The 26,080-nt window shown below is 45.8% G+C and overlaps 1 protein-coding gene across 1 annotated transcript in view; it reads right to left on the minus strand.

The window, feature by feature from the left end:
- LOC105480625 (protein kinase cAMP-dependent type II regulatory subunit alpha) overlaps positions 1-24,993 on the minus strand; it is a 105,653-nt gene extending 80,660 nt beyond the window's left edge. Inside the window, exon 1 of the mRNA XM_071091656.1 lies at positions 24,443-24,993. Coding sequence (XP_070947757.1) covers positions 24,443-24,704 — 262 coding nt within the window. The 5' untranslated portion in view covers positions 24,705-24,993. The remainder of the gene's footprint in view (positions 1-24,442) is intronic.
- Positions 24,994-26,080: the final 1,087 nt, after the last annotated feature.

The raw sequence follows: 26,080 nt of genomic DNA on the forward strand, positions 1-26,080 counted from the left end.
TCTCTGGAATATTCCAAACTGGGGATACAGAATAGCTTACTCTTTTGTTTGGATCAGGAACAGATTTAGGCACTGTGGAGCCAATGGAGTAGATCTACCACAAGGGAATAAGAGGGTCATACATGCATTTTGGAAAGACTATTCTAATAGTAATATCACCAATGGAATAAGACATGCAGTGGGAAGACCAGTAATGGGCCTACTATAATAGTCCTAACAAAAAATGAAGAAAGCTTGAATGGTAACAGGAACAGAGAAAAGGAAACACATTAGGAAACATTTGGGGATTGCTTTTTGTCTCACTGGAAATACTGTCCTAAAACAGAGAACCTGCCTCCTTAACTCTCTCGCACACAGATGACTACTATGAACACTTGATTCATATGGTAAGTCCTTACCAAGTACCTAGAAACCAGTATGAATGAAGCACTTATAAGCATAGATTCTGAGCCAGGCTGCTTGGGTTCAAATCCAGTCACCTCACTTACTAGCAGTGTGACCTTGAATAAGTTACTTAACTTCTGCGCCTCACTTTCCTCATCTACAAAACCAGGATAATAACAGCACCTACCTCATAGGGTTGTTGCTGTGCAGAAAAGGAAACCCTTGAACTGGTTGATAAAAGACAAGTAGCAGTTCAGCAGAGAAACAAGAAGGGGAGGACAGCATTCCAGGAAGAAGGGAAGGCATATGCAAAGGAAAAGAAATGTGAAAAAGTGAGCTTGACTCATGACCATTGCGCTCTCCAGACCCACATTCCCAATGTTGGCTAAATGCCAGCTGGAACTCCAACTCCATGGGTTGGACTTGAAATTCAATAGGTCCAGAATAGAACCAATAAACTTCACAGTTCCTGTTCCTCCAGGCTCCTTATGTCAGGGGCAATGCCATGACCATCTCCAATCACACAATTTTAATTACTCCCCCATTTACTCCTAAACACACAGGCTGTAACAGCAGGTCAAGGGTGGAATGATTAGTCCAGCATAAGCCATGCCTCAGAGAAAGAGAAAGAACGTCTCCCTAAGTATAGGATCTGACTGTAGCAAGATCAGAGCAAGGAGTGGTAGGGATTGTGGGTCAAGTCAGAGATGACACAGAGCACTACTTACACAGGGGCAGAAACTTCAACTCTAGGAACACCAGCTATCTAGACCTAAAAGGATCATTCTCTGCTGTAAAGACCAGCTTTGCTTCAGGCTTTCCCAGAACTAGGGAAATACCTCCTCCTACCCATTCCCACTCCCTTCCAGCCATTGCTATTTTTCCTGTCACAATTCTGTATTTTACAATCAAAATTCTTACTGATAATCTAACTTCCCAAGAATTTTTTTTTTTTTTTTTTTTTTTGGAGACGGAGTCTCGCTCTGTTGCCCAGGCTGGAGTGCAGTGGCCGGATCTCAGCTCACTGCAAGCTCCGCCTCCCAGGTCTACGCCATTCTCCTGTCTCAGCCTCCCGAGTAGCTGGGACTACAGGCGCCCGCCACCTCGCCCGGCTAGTTTTTTGTATTTTTTAGTAGAGACAGGGTTTCACTGTGTTAGCCAGGATGGTCTCGATCTCCTGACCTCGTGATCCGCCCGTCTCGGCCTCCCAAAGTGCTGGGATTACAGGCTTGAGCCACCGCGCCCGGCCCTTCCCAAGAATTTTTAAATATGCAAGTTCCCTGGTTTTGAGAGATATGAGTTCTACGATCAATAGAAACGATTACACAACCAATTACAGTTATCACACCAGACACTGGGTATTTAGCACACATTATCTTTAATTTTTACCATACCCTTGAAAGACAGTCAAGAACTCCCTTTTAAGAATGGAAACAAGGAGGCCGGGCGCGGTGGCTCAAGCCTGTAATCCCAGCACTTTGGGAGGCCGAGACGGGCAGATCACGAGGTCAGGAGATCGAGACCATCCTGGCTAACACGGTGAAACCCCGTCTCTACTAAAAAATACAAAAAACTAGCCGGGCGCGGTGGCGGGCGCCTGTAGTCCCAACTACTCGGGAGGCTGAGGCAGGAGAATGGCGTGAACCCGGGAGGCGGAGCTTGCAGTGAGCTGAGATCTGGCCACTGCACTCCAGCCTGGGCGGCAGAGCGAGACTCCGTCTCAAAAAAAAAAAAAAAGAATGGAAACAAGGGACGGGCGCGGTGGCTCATGCCTGTAATCCCAGCACTTGGGGAGGCCTAGGCAGGCAGATCACGAGGTCAGGAGATCAAGACCATGGTGAAACCCCGTCTGTACTAAAAATACAAAAAATTAGCCGGGTGCGGCAGCAGGCGCCTGTAGTCCCAGCTACTCAGGAGGCTGAGGCAGGAGAATGGCGTGAACCCAGGAGGCAGTTTGCAGTGAGCCGAGATCGTGCCACTGCACTTCAGCCTAGGCAACAGAGTGAGACTCTGTCTCAAAAAAAAAAAAAAAAAAGGAATGGAAACAGGGCCAGGCGCAGTGGCTCATGACTGTAATCCCAGCACTTTGGGAGGCCAAGGCGGGCAGATCACTTGATGTCAGTTCGAGACCAGCCTGGTCAACATGGCGAAACCCCATCTCTACTATAGCTGGGCATGGTGGTGCATGCCTGTAATCCCAGCTACTCAGGCGGCTGGGGCAGGAGAACTGCTTGAACCCAGGAGGCAGAGGTTGCAGTGAGACAAGATTGCACCACTGTACTCCAGCCTGGGCGACAGGGCGAGATTCTGTCTCAAAAAAAAACAACATGGAGTTTCCCAGCATCCAGCCTGGCCCTGCCTCAGACCAGTTCTTCACACAGCTTGCATGGGGTATAAATATGATGATGTTCCTCCCCTTTATAAAGCTGTTTAATGTGTCCCCAGCCTGTAGAAGCATCCCCCAAACTTCCATGGCCACAGAACCATTTCAAATTGATAGAACACCAGCTAGCACTCACAGTATCTACTGAATTGAATCTATATGCTTAGATTAGAGCAAAGAGAAGGAAAAAATGGCGGCAGTAACTGATGCCAAAAGAAAAAAAATATACTCTAATAAAAGAAAAAGCAAATTGGCAAAATTAAGTCATTCTCATTTTCCTAAGAACAAAATTTCACATATTCTGTAATGAAAACACAAGACACATGTTACAGACTAGTAATCAAATGAAAATAACAAATCAGGCCAGTTAGTACATCTGAATCATAGAATAATACGCAGATCCCAAGTCAAACATGTTCCTGATGCCCCAGGATGTTGGGTTTTTTTTTTTTCCCTTTGAGACAAGGTCTCATTCTGTTGCCCAGGCTGGAGTGCAGTGGTGCAATCATGGCCTTGACTGGATGTGGGGCCACTGCATCAATATTGTTTAAAAGCTCCCAAGGCTGAAAACCACTGCTATAGAGGAAGGAAAGAATTGCGTGGAGGCTACAAGGGTAGAAAGCCAGTTTTCTCTGAATATACCTTGTTTTACAGATTTGGCTTTGGAATCACAAATATTTTAAACAATTATAAAATTAAATTAGAGGCCGGGCACGGTGGCTCAAGCCTGTAATCCCAGCACTTTGGGAGGCCGAGACGGGCGGATCACGAGGTCAGGAGATCAAGACCATCCTGGCTAACACGGTGAAACCCCGTCTCTACTAAAAAATACAAAAAAAAAAACTAGCCGGGCGAGGTGGCGGGCGCCTGTAGTCCCAGCTACTCGGGAGGCTGAGGCAGGAGAATGGTCTAAACCCGGGAGGCGGAGCTTGCAGTGAGCTGAGATCCGGCCACTGCACCCCAGCCTGGGCGACAGAGCAAGACTCTGTCTCAAAAAAAAAAAAATAAATTAAAAAATAATAATAATAAAATAAAATAAAATTAAATTAAATTAGAAAAAGCAATCCCTAAAGCATAAAGCAAACTTACTATATACTGAATTGGAAAGAGAATCACACAAAGGACTATTTTAAGTGACTTTTTTTTTTTTTTTTTTTTAACCATAGAGACAAGGTCTCACCATGTTGTCCAGGCTGGTCTTGAACTCCTGGGCTCAAAGCAATCCGACCACCTCAGCTTCCTGAAGTGCTGGGATTACAGGTGTAAGCCACCGTGCCTGACCCTTCAAGCGACTTTAACTGGAAATCCTAATAAGGTATATTCTAAAGATAAGAACTCAAGAAAATCTGCAGTTTTTTCAGAAATCATACTTGGGACTGGTGTCTGAAGGGGGTCGGGAGGGGGTGCTGTCTTATGGGCTGAGCCCTCAACCTGTGAGATCTGTTGCTGTCTCCAGGAAGACAGTCAGAAATAAACGTGAGAATACCCAGCTGGTGTCTGCTGAGTGGTGTGTGGAGGAAAAACACACTTATTTGGTCACAGAAGTCTTCTATGTTGATGACTGTTGTGGTACTGTGAGAGGAGAAGAAAAACATGGTTGGAGAGTTTTTTCTAACCGCAAGTCTAAAACCAAAAATGTAACAAGACTTGAACATCTTCCACCCTGGGCAAATAGGGAGACTCCATCTCTACCAAAAAAAACTTTTTTAATTAGCTGGGTATGGTGGTGCACGTCTGTGGTCCCAGCTACTGGGGAGGCCGAGGTGGGGGGATTGCTTGAACCTGCGAGGTCAGGGCTGCTGCGAGCCGTGATCACACCACTGCAGTCCAGCTTGGGCAACAGAGAAATACCCTGTCTCTAAAAAAAAAAAAAAAAAAAGATAGGAAAAAAACCTTCTACCAGAAATCAAGGACACTATGAAAGTCTACTAAGACCATAGCAAAAGGAAATCAGGAGGAAATTTGAAGAGGTTACCACTACAAAATGACAGGATAATATGAACATCAAGTAAGAACAAGGACCGGGGCTGGGTATGGTGGCTCACGCCTGTAATCCCAGCACTTTGGGAAGCTAAGGCAGGTGGATCACTCGAGCGCAGGAGTTCAAGACCAGCCTGGCCAACATGGAGTAACCATGTCTCTATTAAAAATACAAAAATTAGCCAGGCGTGGTGGCAGGCGCCTGTAATCCCAGCTACTCGGAGGTTGAGGCAGGAGAATTACTTGAACCTGGGAGGAGGAGATTGCAGTGAGCTGAGATCATGCCATTGCACTCCAGCCTGGATGACAAGAGCAGAACTCCATCTAAAAATATATATACAAAAATTAGCTGGGCATGGTGGCATATGCCTATAATCCCAGCTACTCAGGGGAATTGCTTGAGCCCAGGAGGCAGAGGTTGCAGTGAGGTGAGTTCATGTCACTGCACTCCAGCCTGGGTAATAGAGCGAGACTGTCTCAAAAAAAAAAAAAAAAAGAAAAAAGAGCAGGGTAAGGGTTGAAAAAATTACCTATCCAGGTACCATGTTCACTACTTGGGTGATAAGATCATTCATATCCCAAACCTCAGGTGATATGAACTTTACACCTGTAACAAACCTGTACATTCCAAAATCATAAGAAAGAAAGAAAAAAAAAAAAAACCTGCACATGTACCTCCTGAACCTAAAATAAAAGTTGAATAAGAATGGCTATGAGGACAAGCATAATGGCTTATGCCCATGTAATCCCAACACTCTGGGAGGGCGAGGCGGGAGGATCACTTGAGGTCAGGAGTTTGAAACCAGCCTGGCCAACATGGGAAACCCTGTCTCTACTAAAAATACAAAAATTAGCCAGGCGTCATGGCGCATACCTGTAATCCCAGCTACCTGGGAGGATGAGGTAGGAGAATCACTTGAACCCAGGAGGCGGAGGTTGCAGTGAGCTGAGATCGCACCACTGCACTCCAGCTTGGGTGACAGAGTGAGATTCCATCTCAAAAAAGAAAAAGGAAAAAAAAGCAATGAACTCAAACATATAAAATATGGTTAAATTATTGAATTTACACTGATTTTTTTTTTTTTTTTTTTTTTTTTTTTTTGAGACGGAGTCTCGCTCTGTCGCCCAGGCTGGAGTGCAGTGGCCGGATCTCAGCTCACTGCAAGCTCCGCCTCCCGGGTTCGGGCCATTCTCCTGTCTCAGCCTCCTGAGTAGCTGGGACTACAGGCGCCCGCCACCTCTCCCGGCTAGTTTTTTGTATTTTTTAGTAGAGACGGGGTTTCACCGTGTTAGCCAGGATGGTCTCGATCTCCTGACATAGTGATCCGCCCGTCTCGGCCACCCAAAGTGCTGGGATTACAGGCTTGAGCCACCGCGCCCGGCCTTTTTTTTTTTTTTGAGACGGAGTTTCAACTCGTTGCCCAGGCTGGAGTGCAATGGCGCACACAACCTCTGCCTCCCAGGTTCAAGCAATTCTCCTGCCTTAGCCTACCGAGTAGCTGGGATTACAGGCATACACTGCCACGTCCGACTAATTTTTGTACTTTTAGTAGAGATGGGGTTTCTCCATGTTGGTCAGGCTGGTCTCAAACTCCCAACCTTAGGAATCTGCCCACCTTCGCCTCCCAAAGTGGTGGGATTAGAGGCATGAGGCCACCGCGCCAGACCTGATTTTCTTTTTCTAAGAAACAGTCTTGCTATGTTGCTCAGGCTGAAGAGCCGTGGCGATTCACAGGCACGATCCACATGTCTACTGCATCACACTAAAAACTCTTAAGGAGTAAGGATGGAGACTTTCCTGCTACCTTCTGTCGCGTACAGACCGTGGCACGCATGGACATTAAACATAAATTATTGGCCGGGCGCGGTGGCTCAAGCCTGTAATCCCAGCACTTTGGGAGGCCGAGACGGGCGGATCACGAGGTCAGGAGATCGAGATCATCCTGGCTAACACGGTGAAACCCCGTCTCTACTAAAAAATACAAAAAACTAGGCGGGCGAGGTGGCAGGCGCCTATAGTCCCAGCTACTCAGGAGTCTGAGGCAGGAGAATGGTGTGAACCTGGGAGGTGGAGCTTGCAGTGAGCTGAGATCCGGCCACTGCACTCCAGCCTGGGCGACAGAGCGAGGCTCCGCCTCAAAAAAAAAAAAAAAAAAACATAAATTATTAGCTGGGCATGGTGGCATGTGCCTATAATCCCAGCTACCTGGGAGGCTGAGGCACAAGAATTGCTTAAACCTGGGAGGCAAAGGTTTCAGTGAGCCAAGATTGCGCCACTGCACTCCAGACTGGACAAGAGAGAAATTCTGTCTCAAAAGAAAAAAATTAAATTCAATTAAAAAATAGACTGAAAGAATGATTTCCTATTACCCAAGCTGGAAAGGACCAAAGGCCACATCCCCCTTCTGGTATATGTCTTGTCATCAATTCACATCTGGCGCCTAATTTCAGTAGAATTATATATAATAGGAATATAAAACTATTCTGTCACTAACTGGTATATTTGCATACAATTCTGATGCTAACTCTAGGTGGTTAGCATCAGATTTTAGAAGTTAAAAGGCAAGATGCCCAACAAGACTGCCCTTACTTCAGATGGTAGTTATACTTTGGGGATCCCAGGACATCTGTACTTCTAATCAACTCATTACAAATTCAGGGATTCCGGCAGGGCACAGTGACTCCCAGCACTGAGAGGCTAAGGCAGCACGATCACTGGAGCCCAGGAGATTGAGACCAGCCTGGGCAACATAGAGAGGCCCCCATCTCTATGAATAATTTTAAAAATTAGCCAGATGTGGTGCCAGGCACCTCTGGTTCTAGCTACTAGGGAGGCTGAGGTAGGAGGATTGCCTGAGCCCAGGAGGTCAAGGCTGCAGTGAGCTATGATCGCACCACCGCACTCCAGCCTGGGTGACAGAGCAAGACCCTTGTCTCAAAAAACTTCAGGGGTTCCCATGACCCCTCTGGTTCAACATTCACTAGAACTCACAGAACTCAGAAAAGCACTGTATTTACAATTACAGTTTTATTATAAAGGATACAAATTTGGGCAAGTGAAATGAAGAGATACACAGCAAGGTCTGTAAGGGTCCTGAACACAAATTTCTGTCCCCTTTCCCCATGGAATCACCCTCCCAGCCCATCAATGAATTTACCTACCAGGATGATCCACCAATTTTGTGTTCAGAGTTTTTACTGGGGTTTCATATAGACATGATTGAATCATTGGCCACATAACTCAACTCAACCTCCAGCCCCCTTTTTCTCCCCAGAGATTAGACTGCCTCAAAACATCAGCCCTCTAATCACATGGTTGGTCTTTCTGGTGACAAGTCCCCATCCTGAATCATCTCATTAACATAAACTCAGGTATGATCCAAAAGGCTCACGAATAACAAAGAAAGATATTTCTATCACTTGGAAAATTCCAAAGGTTTTAGACATACAATGCCAGGAACCCCAGGAAAAAGGCTGGTCACATTCTTTATTATACATCAAAAAACAAACTTAAAACTCTCTACTCTAGGTGAATAGGGTTGTCAATTAAAAAAAAAAAAAAAGTAATTAAAAAAAACCTCTCTAGTCAACTTACAAAAATAAAGATTAACATAGAAAAAGATATGCAAGGCCACTGATGCCCACTCATTTAAGGGGCATTAAACTCCACTCTGAAGTAAGAGCAGTCTTGTTGAAAATTGTTAGGATTTCAGATACCACTCATCTACTAAGCATTTTTTAAATTTGGTGTGCATTAAAGTTAACCATATCCAGAATTATCTGATGATGGCTACAAAAAAGCCCTGGAGTACCACCACCAACATAGGGCTTCTTTTTGTTTGGGCTGAGAAACCAACCCACTAGTTCAGCGTTGGATGCTTGGTCTAGAAATGCCAAGACACATCACCTGCCCTATCAAAAATCATGGAGTCACCAAACACAAAGTTCCAATAATCTTCCCCAAAAAACAACATGACAATTCTTACCACTGAGTTTGATGGAAAAAAAAAAAAAAGAACAGAATAAGAAAGAACATAAGTATGTTTGCTGATAGCATGAAGTATACTCTTTGAATTAAAATTTTACTTTTAAAATACTGGATGCCTCGAAAAAACAAAAGCACATGTATCCATTCTGAGAAATTCGTTAGGCAATTACATCATTCTGCAAACATCACAGAGTGTACTTACACAAACCTAGATGGTATAGCCTACAACACACCTAGAATATATGGTAAAGCCCATTACTCCTAGGCTATTTGTATATCTAAACATAGAAAATGTATGGTAAAAATATGATATAAAAGTAATTTCACACTTGTGTACGGCACTTGCAGAACTGGAAGCTATTTTGGGTGAAGTCAGTGAGTGGTAAGTGAGTGTGAAGGTCTAGGACATTACTGTACACTAACTTAGACTTTATAAACACTGTATCCTTAGACTATACAATCTATAAAAAATGTTTTTTCTTCAATTATAACCTTAACTTAATATAACTTTTACTTTATAAACCTTCAATTTTTTTTTTTTTTTTAGATGGAGTCTCGCTCTATCGCCCAGGCTGGAGTGCAGTGGCGCGATCTCCGCTCACTGCAAGCTCCGCCTCCCGGGTTCACGCCATTCTCCTGCCTCAGCCTCCCGAGCAGCTGGGACTACAGGCGCCCGCCACCTCGCCCGGCTCGTTTTTTTTTTTTTTTAGTGGAGACGGGGTTTCACCGTGTGAGCCAGGATGGTCTCGATCTCCTGACCTCGTGATCCGCCCGTCTCGGCCTCCCAAAGTGCTGGGATTACAGGCTTGATCCACCGCGCCCGGCCTTTTTTTTTTTTTTTTTTTTTTGAGATGGAGTCTTGCTCTGTCGCCCAGGCTGGAGTGCAATCATGGTGCGATCTTGGCTCACTGCAACCTCCACCTCCCAGGTTCAAGTGATTCTCCTGCCTCAGCCTCCCGAGTAGCTGGGATTACAGATCCCCACCACCACGCCTGGTTAATTTTTGTATCTTTAATAGAGACAGGGTTTCAACACGTTGGTCAGGCTGGTCTCAAACTCCTGACCTCAGGCGATCCACCCGCCTCTGCCTCCTAAAGTGCTGGGATTACAGGTGTGAGCCACTGCACCTGGCCTAACTTTAAATTTTTTTCTAACTTTTTTCTTTTTTTCTTTTTTTAAAGAAATTAAGTCTCCTTATGTTGCACAGGCTAGACTGCAGCAGCTACCAACAGGTGAGATCATGGTCCACAACAGCCTCAAACTCCTGGCTCAAGCAGTTCTCTTGCTTCAGCCTCAGAGTAGCTGGGACTACAGACACTCAGCTCTTCTTTTTGACTCTTTTGTAATAACATTTACCTTAATACACAAAGGCACTGTACAGGTAGACAAAAATATTTTGTTGGATGGGAACAGTGGCCCACACTTGTAATCCAAGAACTTTAGGAGGCCGAGGCAGAAGAATTGCTTGAGCCCGAAAGTTCAAGACCAGCCAAGGCAACGTGGTGACACTTCATCTCTATAAAAAAATAGAAAAAAACTAGCCAAGTGTGGTGGCCAGTGCTTGTGGTCCTAGCTACTCCAGGCTGAGGTGAGAGGATCTTGCTTAAACCCAAAAAGCTGAGGTTGCAGTGAGCTCTGATGGCACCTGGGCAACAGAGCGAGATCCTGTCTCCAAAAAAAAAAGAAAGAAAAATTTATTTACATTCTTATCCTTTAAGCCTTTTTTTCTTTTTTTAAAACCAGATACAGTGGTTCATGCCTATAATCCCAGTACTTTGTTTTCTTCTTGTTTTTTTTTTGTTTGTTTTGAGACAGAGCCTCACTCTATCGCCCAGGCCAGAGTACAGCAGTGCAATCTCAGCTCACTGAAACCTCCGCTTCCCAGGTTCAAGCAATTCTCCTGCTTCAGCCTCCCAAGTAGCTGGGACTACACGCACATATCACCATACCCGGCTAATTTTTTAAATTTTTGGTAGAGACGGGGTTTCACCATGTTGGCCAAGCTGGTCTCAAACTCCTGACCACAAATGATCTACCCACCTTGGCCTTCCAAAGTGCTGGGATTACAGGTGTGAGCCATTGCACCCAGTTCAAGTGAGGCAGGCAGATCACTTGAGCCCAAGAGTTTGAGACCAGCCTGGGCAACATAGCAAAATCTCCTCTCTATTAAAACAGAAACAAATAAAAATGAAGGCTGGGTGCAGTGGTTCACGCCTGTAATCCCAGCACTTTGGGAGGCCCAGGTGGGCAGACCGCCTAAGGTCAGGAGTTCAAGGCCAGCCTGGTCAACATGGCAAAACCCCGTCTCTACTAAAAATACAAAAATTAGTTGTGCATGGTGGCACGAACCTATAGTCCCAGCTACTTAGGAGGCTGGGGCAGGAGAATAGCTTGAACCTGGGAGGCAGATGTTGCAGTGAGCCGAGATCGCGCCACTGTACTCCAGCCTGGGCAACAGAGCAAGACTCCATCTCAAAAATAAATTAAAAAAAAAAAAATATATATATATATACACACACACACACACACACACACTAAACATTTTTGTTAAAAACTAAGACACAAACTGGGCACGGTGGCTCACATCTGTAATCCCAACATTTTGGAAAGTTGAGGCAGGTGGATCACCTGAGGTCAGGAGTTCGAAACCAGCCTAGCTCACATGGAGAAACCCCGTCTCTACTAAAAATACAAAGAACAAATTAGTCGGGCATGATGGCACACACCTGTAATCCCAACTACTCGAGAGGCTGAAGCAAGGGAATCACTCGAACCTGCGAGGTAGAGGTTGCAGTGAGCCAAGATTGCGCTATTGCACTCCAGCCTGGGCGACAAGAGTGAAGCTCCGTCTCAAAAAATAAATAAATAAGCTAAGACACAAACGCATACATTAGACTAGTCCTACATAGAATCAGGACCGCCTAGACCTACGTAGGGTCTGGATTATCAATATCACTGTCTTCCACCTCCACATCTTGTACCACTGGAAGGTCTTTAGGGCAAAAACACACATGGAGCTGTGAGCTGTCGTCTCCTTTAATTACAATGCATTCTTTTGGAATACCATTTGAAGGACCTGCCTGAGGCTGTTTTACAATTAACTTTTTTTAATAAGTAGAAGGTATACACTCTTAAACAACTATTAAAAGTACAGTATAACTAAATACATAAACCAATAACATAGTTATTATCATTATCAAGATCACGTCCTACAGCACTCTCCAACCTTTTTGGCACCAGGGACTGGTTTCATGGAAGACAATTTTTCCATGAAAATTGGAGAAGGGTTGGGGGATGGTTTCAGGATGATTCAAGTACATTACATTTATTGTGCATTTCTATTATTATTACATTGTAATATATAATGAAATGATTATACAACTCACCATAATGTAGAATCAGTGGGAGCCGTGAGCTTGTTTTCTTTCAACTAGACAGTTCCATCTGGGAGTGATGGAACACAGTGACAGATCAGGCATTTGGTTCTCATAAGGAGCGCACCACCAATCCCTGGCATGTGCAGTTCACAACAGGGTTCGCGTTCCTATGAGAATCTAATGCACCACTGATCTGACAGGAGATGGAGCTCAGGCAGTAATGCAAGCAAGGGAAGTAGCTATAAATACAGATGAAGCTTCACTTGCTTGCCCGCTGCTCACCTCCTGCTGTGCGGTCCAGTTCCTAGCAGGCCACAGACCAATACCGGTCCATGGCCCAGGGGGTGGGGACCCGGGATGTACTATACATAATTATATGCACTATACTTTTATACAACTGACAGCAGGGTAGGTTTGTTTACACCAGCATCACCACAAACATGTAATGTGTTGTAACACAACATCATAATGTCACTAAGAGATAGGAATTTTTTAGCTCTATTATACTCTTAGGGGATTACCATTTTATAATGTAATCCCTCATTAATCAAAACATCATTATGCAGTGCAAGACTGTATAACATTTCTTTTTTTTTTTTTTTTTTTTTGAGACGGAGTCTCGCTCTGTCGCCCAGGCTGGAGTGCAGTGGCGCGATCTCGGCTCACTGCAAACTCCGCCTCCCGGGTTCACGCCATTCTCCTGCCTCAGCCTCCCGAGTAGCTGGGACTACAGGCGCCCACAACCGCGCCCGGCTAATTTTTTGTATTTTTAGTAGAGACGGGGTTTCACCGTGGTCTCGATCTCCTGACCTTGTGATCCGCCCGCCTCGGCATCCCAAAGTGCTGGGATTACAGGCGTGAGCCACCGCGCCCGGCCTGACTGTATAACATTTCAAACTGAACAATAACTCTCTAGCCACTGGTTTATCCAAAAAAAATTTTTTTTTTTTTTTTTAGAGGCAGAGTCTTGCTCTTATCCAGGCTAGAATGCAATGGCATGATCATGGCTCACTGTAGCATTGACTTCCTGGGCTCAAGTTATCTTCCCACCTCAGCCTCTCTAGTAGCTACAACAACAGGCGTGCATCACCACATCTGGCTATTATATTTTTTGTAGAGATGGGGTCTTGCTATGTTGCCCAGGCTGGTCCTGGGCTCCTGGCCTCAAGCGATCCTCCCACCTCAGCCTCCAAAAAATATTTTTTCTTTTTTTTTTGAGACAGAGTCTCACTGTGTTGCCCAGGCTGGAGTGCAGTGGCTCAATCTTGGCTCACTGCAACCTCTGCCTCCCGGGTTCAAGAAATTCTCATGCCTCAGCCTCCCAAGTACCTGGGATTACAGGTGTGCACCACCACACCTGGCTAATTTTTGCATTTTTAGTAGAGATGGGGTTTCACCATACTGGCCAGGCTGGTCTCAAACTCCTGACCTCATGTGATCCACCTGTCTTGGTCTCCCAAAGTGCTGGAATTACAGGTGTGAGCCTTACCACACCCAGCCTCCAAAAAATCTTTATCCAAATTTCTACATCGTTAGTAACTGTCTTCGCACACAGTATCTTCTGATCATCACTCTTAAAACTGCTGACAAATTAGGCCAGGTACAGTGGCTCACGCCTGTAATTCCAACACTTTGGGAGGCCAAGGCAGGTGGGTCACCTAAGGTCAGGAGTTCGAGACCAGCCTAGCCAATATGGTGAAATTCTCTAGTAAAAAATACAAAAACTAGCCGGGTGTGGTGGCAAGCGCCTATAATCCCAGTTACTCAGGAGGCTGAGGCAGAAGAATTGCTTGAACCCGGGAGGCGGAGGTTGCAGTGAGCTGAGATCGTGCCATTGCACTCCAGCCTGGGCAACAAGAGTGAAACTCCATCTCAAAAAACACAACAAAAACGGCTGGGCGCGGTGGATCAAGCCTGTAATCCCAGCACTTTGGGAGGCCGAGACGGGCGGATCATGAGGTCAGGAGATCGAGACCATCCTGGCTAACCCGGTGAAACCCCGTCTCTACTAAAAAATACAAAAAACTATCCAGGTGAGGTGGCGGGCGCCTGTAGTCCCAGCTACTCGGGAGGCTGAGGCAGGAGAATGGCGTAAACCCGGGAGGCGGAGCTTGCGGTGAGCTGAGATCCGGCCACTGCACTCCAGCCTGGGCGACAGAGCGAGACTCCGTCTCAACAAAAAAAAAAAAAAAAAAAAAAAAAACTGCTGACAAATTTTCAGGCAGCTATCTGGGCTTGGACCGAGAAAAAAGCCATTTGTTTTCAGATCTAAAATTCATTAAATGGCACCTCAAGTGCAAAATAAATAAGCTAAAAGTTTTAGTTACCAGCCTCTGAACATGCATATTTTTTCTTTTAATTCCAAAGAAACACGTACTAAATTTTACTCCAAATAGGAAAAATTACACAAGAAAAACTTAGTGAGTATACAATATACAAGAACAGTCCTAGCAAGACACACGCTTTAAGAGACACGAAACAGCTGTCCCAACACCTATAATGATTCCTAAAAGTACATCATCTAAAATTTTTACAAAACGATTTTTTTATTTTTTAAGCAGCTCCTTGAGGATCAGGGCTAATTCATAGGCAGTGCACCAAGAACCACTATAAAAAGATCCTTAATGAGCAAAACATATCCCCTATTCGAGACCAACTCAGCCAACATGGCAAAACCCCATCTCTACTAAAAAAAAAATGGCCAAGTGTGGCCGGTTGTGGTGGCTCATGCCTTTAATCTCAGCACTTTGGGAGGCCGAGGCGGGCAGATCATGAGGTCGGCATATGAGTGTGGTAGTTCATATGCCTAGAGGCTGAGGCAGGAAAATTACTGAACCCCGGAGGCGGAGGCTGCAGTGAGCCAATCGTGTCACCTCACCGCAGCCTGAGTGACAGAGCAAGACTCAGTCTCAGAAAAAAAAAAAAAAAAAAAAAATTCCAGGGACCCAAAATAGCCAAAACAATTCTAATAAAGAACGAACTTGGAAAATTCATACTTCCTGATTCCAAACCTACTACAGAGTTATCTATAGTAATCAAGACAATGTGATATTAGCATGTGGTCAGACATATACATCAATAGAATAGAACTGAGTCTAGAAACAGACACATTTACAGTCAATCCATTTTCTTTTTTTCCCCCATGTTACTGAGTCCATGCATAACAATCAATTTTCAACAAGAGTACCAAGACAATTAAGTGAGAAAAGAACAGTCTTTTCAACAAACAGTGCTGGAAAAACAACTGGATATTTACATGAAAAAGAATAAAGTACTCAGCCAGGCACAGTGGCTCACACTTGTAAACCCAGCACTCTGAGAGGCCAAGGTGGGTGGATCACGAGGTCAGGAGTTCAAGACCAGACTGATGAACATAGTGAAACTCCATCTCTACCAAAAATAAAAAAAATTAGCCGGGCGTGGTGGCAGGTGCCTATAATCCCAGCTACTCGGGAGACTGAGGCAGAAGAATCACCTGAACCCAGGAGGCAGAGGTTGCAGTGAGCCAAGATTGTGCTATTGCGCACTCCAGCCTGGGCGACAGTGTGAGACTCCATCTCAAAAAAAAAAAAAAAAAAAGAATAAAGTTTTTTAAATATATATATATATATAAAAAACTCAAAATGTACCAAAGACTTAAGTGTAAAAGATAAAACTATAAACTTCTAGAAGAAAATACAGGGGTAAATTTTCATGACCTTGGATTTGGCAATGGTTTCTTAAATACGACACCTCAAGCACAAACAAGAAAAGAAAAACAACACATCGAATTTCATCAGAATTAAAAACATTTGTGCTTCAAAGGACATCAAAAAAGTGAAAAGGCTGGACACAATGGCTCATGCCTATAATCCCAGCACTTTGGGAGGCCAAGGCAGAAGGATCACTTGAAGCCAGGAGTTTATGACCAGCCCTGGCAACATAATGAGACCCAATCTCTACCAAAAACAAACAAACAAACAAACAAACAAATATATATATATATGTTTAGTTAGCCAGAGGCCAGGCACAGTGGCTCACATCTGTAATCCCAGCACTTTCAGAGACAAGGCAGGCAGATCACCTGAGGTCAAGAGTTCAAGACCAGTCTGGGCAACATAGTGAAACCCCATCTCTACAAAATATACAAAAATTAGCCAGGGTATTACAGGTTTCTGCCTGTAGTCCCAGCTACTTGGGAGGCTAAGGTGAGAGGATTGCTTGAGCCTGCAAGGGTGAGGCTGCAGTGAGCTGTGATTGTACCACTATACTCCAGCCAGGGTGACAGAGACCCTATCTCAAAAAAAAAAAAATAATAATAATAATAATAATTAGCCAGCTATGAAAAAAAAAATTAGCCAGGTAAGGTGGCGCATGAGTCCAGGAGCCCAGGTATGGTGGCGTGAGCCCAGGAGTTCAAGACTGTAGTGACCTATGATTGTGCTAATACACTCTGACCTGGGCAACAGAGTGACACCCTATCTTAAAAAATAAAAAGAAGAAATGCAAATGACAAATACATGGAAAGATGCCCACTCAACATCATTAGTCATTAGAGAAATGCAAATCAAAACCACAATGAGGTACCACTTCACACCCACTAGTTTGGCTATAATAATTTTAGAAGACAGATACGTTCAGACAAGGATGTAGAGGAATTAGAACCCTCAAAACACTGCTGGTTGGAGTGTAAAATGGTTCAGCCACTTTGGAAAACAGGCTAGCAATTCCTCAAAAGGTTAAATACAGCAATCATATGGCCCAGCAATTCTACTCCTATGAGAAATGAAAAGAGGTCCACACAGAACGTGTACACACAAATATTCGTAGCAGCATTATTCACAGTAGTCAAAGAGTGGGAACAATCTATATGTCCATCAACACATGAATGGATAAATGGTATATCCAGAAATGAATGGTATTTCCAGACAACAGAATAGTATTTAGCAATAAAAAGAAATGAAGTTTATTTAGAACAAGTGGAAAAAGGGAAAAAAAAAAAAAAACACAGAAGTACTGGTACATGCTTACAACATGGATGAACCTTGAGAACATTATGCTAAGTGTCAATGGCAAAAGACCACATATTGGCCGGGCACGGTGGCTCATGCCTGTAATCCCAGCACTTTGGGAGGCCAAGGTGGGCGGATCACGAGGTCAGGAGATTGAGACCATCCCGGCTAACACAGGGAAACCCCATCTCTACTAAAAATACAAAAAATTAGCTGGGCATGGTGGCGGGCGCCTGTAGTCCCAACTACTCAGGAGGCTGAGGCAGGAGAATGGCATGAACCCAGGAGGTGGAGCCTACAGTGAGCCGAGATCCTGCCACTGCACTCCAGCCCGGGCGACAGAGCAAGACTCCGCTCAAACAACAACAACAACAACAAAAACACGTATTATATGATTCCTTTTATATGAAATACCCAGGATAGGCAAATGGTAGAGACAAAAGTAGATTAGAGGTTGCCGAGGGATGAGGAGAATGAGGGTGTTGGTAAGGTGATGACTAAAGTGTATGGGGGCCAGGAGGTGGTTCACACCTGTAATCCCAGCACTTTGGGAGGCCATAGAGGACAGAGCACCTGAGGTTGGGAGTTCGAGACCAGCCTGGCCAACATGGTGAAACTCCGTCTACTAAAAATACAAAAATTAGCTGGGCACAGTGGCACATGCCTGTAATCCCAGTTACTCAGGAGACTGAGGCACAAGAATTGCTTGAACCCAGAAGGCAGAGGTTGTAGTGAGCTGAGATCTCACCATTGCACTCCAGCCTCGGCAATGGAGAGAGACTCCATCTTAAAAAAAAAAAAAGAGGCCGGGCGCGGTGGCTCACGCCTGTAATCCCAGCACTTTGGGAGGCCGAGGCGGGCAGATCACAAGGTCAGGAGATCGAGACCACGGTGAAACCCCGTCTCTACTAAAAATACAAAAAATTAGCCGGGTGCGGTTGTGGGCGCCTGTAGTCCCAGCTACTCGGGAGGCTGAGGCAGGAGAATGGCGTGAACCCGGGAGGCGGAGCTTGCAGTGAGCTGAGATCCGGCCACTGCACTCTAGCCTGGGCAACAAAGCGAGACTCCGTCTCAAAAAAAAAAAAAAAAAAAAAAAAAAAGAAAGAAAACAAAACAAAACAAAAAACAAAAAACAGTGTATGGGACTTTTTTTGGAGTGACAAAAAATGTTCTAAAAATTGTTATGGGGCTGGACGTGACAGCTCACGTCTGTAATCCCAGCACTTTGGGAGGCTGAGGCAGGCGGATTACAAGGTCAGGAGATCAAGACCATCCTGCCTAACACGGTGAAACCCCGTCTCTACTAAAAAAAATACAAAAAATTAGCCGGGCATGGTGGCGAGTGCCTGTAGTCCCAGCTACTCGGGAGGCTGAGGCAGGAGGATGGTGTGAACCCGGGAGGCGGAGCTTGCAGTGAGCGGAGATCGCGCCACTGCACTCCAGCCTGGGTAACAAAGCAAGACTCCATCTCGAAAAAAAAAAAAAATGGTTATGGTTGGCTAAGTGCAGTGGCTCATGCCTGTAATCCCAACACTTTGGGAGGCCAAGGCAGACTGATCACCTGAGATCAGGAGTTTAAGACCAGCCTGGCCAACATGGTGAAACTCCATCTCTACTAAAAATACAAAAATTAGCCGGGCGTGGTGGCACGTGCCTCTAATCCTGGTTACTCAGGAGGGTGAGGCAGGAGAATGGCTTCGACCCGGGAGGCAGAGGTTGCAGTGAGCTGAGATCGCATCCTTGTATTCCAGCCTGGACAACAAGAGAAAAATCCCGTCTCAAAAAAAAAAAAAAAAAGGGCCGGGCGCGGTGGCTCACGCCTGTAATCCCAGGACTTTGGGAGGCCGAGGCGGGTGGATCACGAGGTCGGGAGATCGAGACCATCCTGGCTAACACGGTGAAACCCCGTCTCTACTAAAAAAAAATACAAAAAATTAGCCGGGCGAGGTGGCGGGCGCCTGTAGTCCCAGCTACTCGGAGGCTGAGGCAGGAGAATGGCGTAAACCCGGGAGGCGGAGCTTGCAGTGAGCCGAGATCGCGCCACTGCACTCCAGCCTGGGCGACAAAAGCGAGACTCCGTCTCAAAAAAAAAAAAAAAAAAAAAAATGATGATGATGGCTGTGCACAGATATGAAAAACCAATTACACACTCTAAATAGTTGATTTGTATGTGAAGTATATCTCCATAAAGCTGTTACCAAAAAAAAAAAAAAAAAAAATGCTAAGAGACCCGCAAGTATAAATGCTTTATGGTAATTACAGAAATGAAACAATTCTGAATGTCAATTTATTGTTTATATGCAGCTAGAGTAACTTATTAATAAGTTTATACTCTTCAAGTATTTCTCAACATTAAATACTCATTATAACACTTTATACTTTGAAGTTATGTCCTGTTTGATATATATCCTGTTATTTTAATAACAGCTAGTAAGTTTTTTGACTCCAATAGGATACAATTTTATAAAATGATTTGGTGGTTAGTCACAAGGACCTCACTAAGCAAAGCTTCCTTGCTATATACAGTTATAACATTACATATGATACTTCTTGTTCTTTCCTTTTTTTATTGGCTCTGGTGTTGAAACATATCCTATTTCTAATTTCAGTAGTGTAGAGTTATTCTAATGCCATTGGGTATACAATTCATTTTTCCTTCCTTTTTAAATTGTGGTAAGATATACATAACATAAAATGTGCCATTTCACCATTTTAAGTGTACAATTCAGTGTCATTAAGTACATACATTGTGCAACCATCACCATTATCCAACTTCAGAACTTTTTCATCATCCCAAACTGAAACTCTGCACCTGTTAAACAATAACACCCTATTACACCTTCCCCCAAGTCCCTGGTTAGCTCTCTTCTACTTTCCATCCCTGTGAATTTAGCTATTACGGTTACCTTCTGTAAGTGGAATCATACAATATTTGTCCTTTTATATCTGGCTCATTTCATTTAGGATAATATTTTCAATGTTGTAGCATGAATAAGAATTTCATTCCTTCTTAAGGATGGTCAGGTACAGTGGCTCACGCTTGTAATCCCAGCACTTTGGAAAGCTGAGGCGGGACAGACGGATCACCTGAGGTCGGGAGTTTGAGATCAGCCTGGCTAACATGGTGAAACCCCGTCTCTACTAAAAATACAAAAACTACCCGGGCATGGTGGCACACGCTACTCCAGAGGCTGAGGCAAGGGAACTGCTTGAACCCAGGAGGTGGAGGTTGTAGCGAGCAGGATCGCACCACTGCACTCCAGCCTGGAAGACAAAGCAACACTCCATCTTACGTATGTATATACCATATTTTGTTTATCCATTCATTTATTGATGGATACCTAGTTTGTTTTCACCTTTTTTTTTTTTTAAGACAGAGTTTCACTCTTGTTGCCCAGGCTGGAGTGCAATGGTGCGATCTTGGCTCACTGAAACCTCCACCTCCTGGGTTCAAACGATTCTCCTGCCTCAGCCTCCTGAGTAGCTGGGATTACAGGCACCTGCCACCACACCCAGCTTTTTTTTTTTTTTTTTTTTTTTAGTAGAGATGGGGTTTTACCAGGTAGGACAGGCTGGTCTCAAACTCCTGACCTCAGGTGATCCGCCCGCCTCAGCCCCGCAAAGTGCTGGGATTACTGGCGTGTGCCATGTTTTCACCTTTTGACTACTGTAAATAATGCTGCAATAAGCACTGGAGTATAACTATCTGTTTAACTCCCTGCTTAAAATTATTTTAGGTAGGCCGGACGTGGTGGCTCACACCTGTAATCCCAGCACTTTGGGAGGCCAAGGCGGGCATATCACAAGGTCAGGAGTTTGAGACCAGCCTGGCCAATATGGTGAAACACCGTCTCTACTAAAAATACAAAAAATTACCCAAGTGTGGTGGCGCATGCCTGTAATCCGAGATACTCGGAAGGCTGAGGTGGGAGAACTGCTTGAACCAGGAGGCAGAGGTTGCAGTGAACCGAGATCCCACCATTGCACTCCAGCCTGGACGACAGAACAAGACTCTGTCTCAAAAAAAAAAAAAAAAAAAAGATATTTTGGTTATATACCTAGGAGTGAAATTACTCTACCTACAATAATTTTATCTTTAACTACTTTTTGAGGAACCACCAAATTGTTTTCCACAGCAGCTGGACCATTTTACATTCCCATGAGAAATGCACAAGGGTTCCAACTTCTCCACATCTTGGCTATTTTCTGTTTTTAGTATCAGCCATCCTAACAGGTATGAAGTATCTCATTGTATGCAATGTGTTTTTCATCTATTATTTGTAAATAGAAATCCACCTTGTAGTAATTTCTTTTTTTTATTTTTATTTTTTTGAGACAGATTCTCGCTCTGTCGCCCAGCTGGAGTGCAGTGGCCGGATCTCAGCTCACTGCAAGCTCCGCCTCCCGGGTTCACGCCATTCTCCGGCCTCAGCCTCCCGAGTAGCTGGGACTACAGGCGCCCACCACCTCGCCCGGCTAGTTTTTTGCATTTTTTTTTAGTAGAGACGGGGTTTCACAGTGTTAGCCAGGATGATCTCGGTCTCCTGACCTCCTGATCCTCCCGTCTCGGCCTCCCAAAGTGCTGGGATTACAGGCTTGAGCCACCGCGCCTGGCCCACCTTGTAGTAATTTCTATAATTATGTAGCGCAGCCACTTGAGACACCAAAAATACTTAAATACCAATAAAAGAGTAGATTTTAGGTCAACTCAATTTTGAAAAAGATATCAAAGATAACAAAGAATGAAGATATAATACAAAAACTTGTAAACTTTTACTTATCTGAGGCTAATTTCTAAAATCCTAAAGTATTATATAAATAAAAATTATCTCAAAGCAGATTACTGCTTTGTGATTTACAGAGATGACAGTGAAACAAACTTGAAATAAAGCTTTTAAAAACACATTTGTCCCTGGTAGATTGTTGTCACTGTCCTCATTTTAAAGATAAGAAAATCTGAGACCAGCACTTTGGGAGGCCGAGACGGGCGGATCACAAGGTCAGGAGATCGAGACCATCCTGGCTAACATGGTGAAACCCCGTCTCTACTAAAAATACAAAAAACTAGCTGGGCGAGGTGGCGGGCGCCTGTAGTCCCAGCTACTCGAGAGGCTGAGGCAGGAGAATGGCGTAAACCCGGGAGGCGGAGCTTGCAGTGAGCTGAGATCCGGCCACTGCACTCCGGCCTGGGCGACAGAGCAAGACTCCGTCTCAAAAACAAAAAAAAAAAAAAAAAAATCTGAGACCAAACATGTTTGACAACTTGTCCAAGACCACAAAGCAAACCTGTGGCAGAGTTTAGAAAATAATTTCTAATTTCCCTAAAACCCATGATGTAATGTGCAATAAATCAACGGAAACCCAGAAGAGCCCTTGTTACTCTTTTAGCATGAATACAGTTAGGGAGATTGTCCAGTGCACTGAAGCTTGTAACCTCCCACAGCAATGACTGTTAATTAACTCCTTGCCAGCCGTGACTTGAATATTGGGCCAGACCAGATACAACTCAGTCTAGTTGTGTGTGTGTCTGATCTAATAACACTAAGATCCTAACTTGGCCTCTCAAATGGTTTTGTTCAATTTTAGTTGTTCAAAAGTAGGCTAATTCTACTGTTAAATTGACAAAGCGTATGTTGAAGCAACCAAGGAAATTGTAATTGCTTCTTAACACTCTTGCTTAGATCAGATGTAGAAAGTGTTATTTTGTCCAGGAGCAGTAGCTCATGCCTGTAATCCCAGCACTTTGGGAGGCCAAGGCAGGAGGATTACTTGAGGGCAAGAGTTCAAGACCAGCCTGGGCAACACAGGGAGACCCGTCTCTATAAAAACTCAAAATTAGTCAGGCATGGTGGCACACCAGGTAATCCCAGCTACTTGAGAGGCCCAGGTGGGAGGATACATTGAGCTTGGGAGGTCGGGGTTGCAGTGAGCCCTGATTGTGCCACTATACCCCAGCCTGGGTGACAGAGCGAGATCCTGACTTTAAAAAAAAAAAAAAAGGTGTGATGATCTTGGATCACCAAATCAGTGAGGGAGGGACAGTCTCTAACTTGTTTTCTGCTCGGTCCTTATTGCATACTCTTGGAGAAGGTTTACTGACTATTACTAAATGATAAATCTCGATACAGCAAGCAGAGCCAGTGAAGCTGCTCTCCTGATCTCAGTCTCTGCTGGGATCCTTTCCTTTAAAGCTACAACCCACCCACTAAACAAGAAGATAACTATTGGGTTTTTCCTTTTTCTTTTTTTTTTGAGACGGAGTTGGCTCTGCGGCCCAGGATGGAGTACAGTGGCATGATCTTGGCTCACTGCAACCTCCGCCTCCCAGGTGCAAGCGATTCTCCCCACCTCAGCCTCCCAAGTAGGTGGGACTACAGGCGCCCACGACAACGCCCGGCTAATTTTTGTATTTTTAGTAGAGACGGGGTTTCGCCATGTTGGCCAGGCTGGTCTCGAACTCCTGACCTCAGGTGATCCACCCGCTTCGGCCTCCCAAAGTGCTGGGATTACAGGCGTGACCCACCACGCCCGGCCGGGTTTTTCCTTTTTAAAAATGACATAGGGTGTCTATTTTGCCCAGGCTGGTCTCGAACTCTTGGACTCACGCGATATTTCCTCCTCAGCCTCCAGAGTAGCTGGGACTATAGGGACCCACTGCCACAGCCGGCAAGATAATTACTTACTCTCACCAAATTTGATTCAATCGTTTTGGCCAAATTTTTAAAAATAGGAATATTCCGAGGGACCACGTTTGAAGAAATACAAACTCAAGCAAGCAGAGGTGAAATGACCTGAGAGATTTGCTTTAATACACTTCGGCGAAGAAAAAAGGGTATGGATGAAACTTTGTGACAAATACAACTGTTAAATGTAGGTGATGGCATATAGGGATTCATCTCACCTTTCCTCTTCTGTCTATGCTTAAAAGTTTTCACAGTAACTTTTCAAAAAAAATTATTATTTCCAAACAAACTTACTGTCCTTTCAATTAAACACGAGTCACTGGATGTGAACGCTCTTGTCTTCGGAGTCAAACCTGGTGAAGGATCTCAAGCAAAGGTGAGGGATCCTCTCTCTGGCAGGGCCGACAGCGCGCAAGTTTCCTTCAAGGCTGAATCTGACAAATCACTGGGTGCGCTCTAGGGCTCGCAGGACCGCGGAGCTCAATTTGGAAGTGGCGCACGCGGGCTCACGGCGGTGTCTCAGGAAAACGCTAGAAACGCGGCTACAGAGCTCCCAATCCCAGCCTGCGGTCGGCTTGGCCCCGGCGCGACACCCGGCTCCCTGCCACCCCTCGAGACCTCCTGCACCACTCCCCAGGGCCCCGCCCACAGCCTACCTTCCAAGTCCTCGTCCTCCTCCGACTCGCTGTCCCCTTTGGCGTCGGCGACACGGTCCGGGCCAGGTTCTGGCGGGGGGTGGCCCGGGCTCTGGCGTGGGGTGGCGGCGGGCAGGACTGAAGCTGGGGCGCGGGCCTCGCGCAGGCGGGTAAAGTAGTCCACAGCGAATTCGACGAGGTCAGGCGGCTGCTGTCGCAGCACCTCCACCGTGTAGCCCTGCAGCAGCTCCGTGAGCCCCGGCGGGATCTGGATGTGGCTCATGCCGGCGGCGGCCGAGGGGATAGACGGGTTGGGCCGCCGGCGGCCACTGTCTCCGCGCTCACTCACGCCGGCCTTTCGCTCCGCGCCCGCGAGGTCTCTTCCCGCGCGGCCCCGGCTCGGCCTTCCTCACGTCGCGCCGCTCTTTGGCCGGCTCTGAGATTCCAGGCCGCGCAACCCTACGCTACCACGGCCGGCCTGGCACCGCCGCCGCTGTCACTGGGCAGCCGCCGCCGCCGCGGGGACCGACGGGGAGGCGAGCTGGACCGGCGGGGCAGGCGTCCTGGTTGTGACGCACGCGACCGCGGGCGTGCGCGTCCCCGCGTAGCATCGGCCCTCAGTGCGCTTGCGCCACTAGGTGACACGCCCCTCAGGCTGTCGGGGGGTCGAGACAGTGGCCGGTTCCTAATGCCGGCTCATGGCGGGAATCCGGGGAATTAGGTAATGAATGGTCTACCCATGAAGGGGACCGATTAGTGCCTCTCGCCTGGTACTGAAGACCTTTACATTATTCTTTCAGCTGATGCCAAGAGCCTCCTTTTGGCCCGCACTTAGCACCAGAGACACAGCGAGAAGCAGAAACATACGAGCCCCTCAGTGTGGTTCTTCTCTGATGAAGGGCAAGAGAGGGCTCACTTTCGGGAGTGACATTCAAGCTGGACGCGAGGTCTGAGCAGAACCCGCCCAGGGGAAGATCTGGAGGAAAGCCATCTGAACATACAACAAGAGCAAAGGCCTGGTGGAGTCAGGACCACCTTGGCTGCCAGGTGGAATGGTGGAATAACTCAGGAGTCTGGCAGGTCTCTGAGATGTCACACGGGGAAGGCCTTGTAGGAAGTAGGCGTTTGAAAGAGATCATAATTTGAGAGCCACAGGCAGAAAAATAAATTTGAAAGAGTTCAGTCTGCCAAATGTGTACAGTGAGAAAGGGAAATAAGGCCAAAAGCAGCAAAGACCTCTGTGCCTGTTCTTCCTGGAGCACTTTGACCAGGGTCCCCAGATCTAGGTCTGCCCACTCCTCTCCCCACATTCTACACTGGGCCCTAGGCCAACACTGCTTGATGAAGTTGAGCAGACCACAGGCATTGTTATCCTTTGCCCCTAGGAAGATGGTATAGGTGAACTGTAGAAGCCAGACTATTTCCCAAATTGCCCTCCTCCTCCTACCAAACTGGAAGGGTTTTGAAAAAGGTGGAGACCTTCCTAGGATGTCCAGGCCACAGCCTACATGCTAACCAAAGGCCCACTGGGCATAGGGCAGAGTCCCCCCTCTCCTTTTCAGGCCCAGCCAGGAAGAGAGTAGCTGTAGGTTTGGGAACCTGAAGGGCATTTGGGATGCTTAAACACCACATGGTAATTACCCAGTATTAATTAAAATC

This window comes from Macaca nemestrina, chromosome 2 (assembly GCF_043159975.1).
Source record: "Macaca nemestrina isolate mMacNem1 chromosome 2, mMacNem.hap1, whole genome shotgun sequence".
In the NCBI taxonomy this organism is placed as follows: Eukaryota; Metazoa; Chordata; class Mammalia; order Primates; family Cercopithecidae; genus Macaca; species Macaca nemestrina.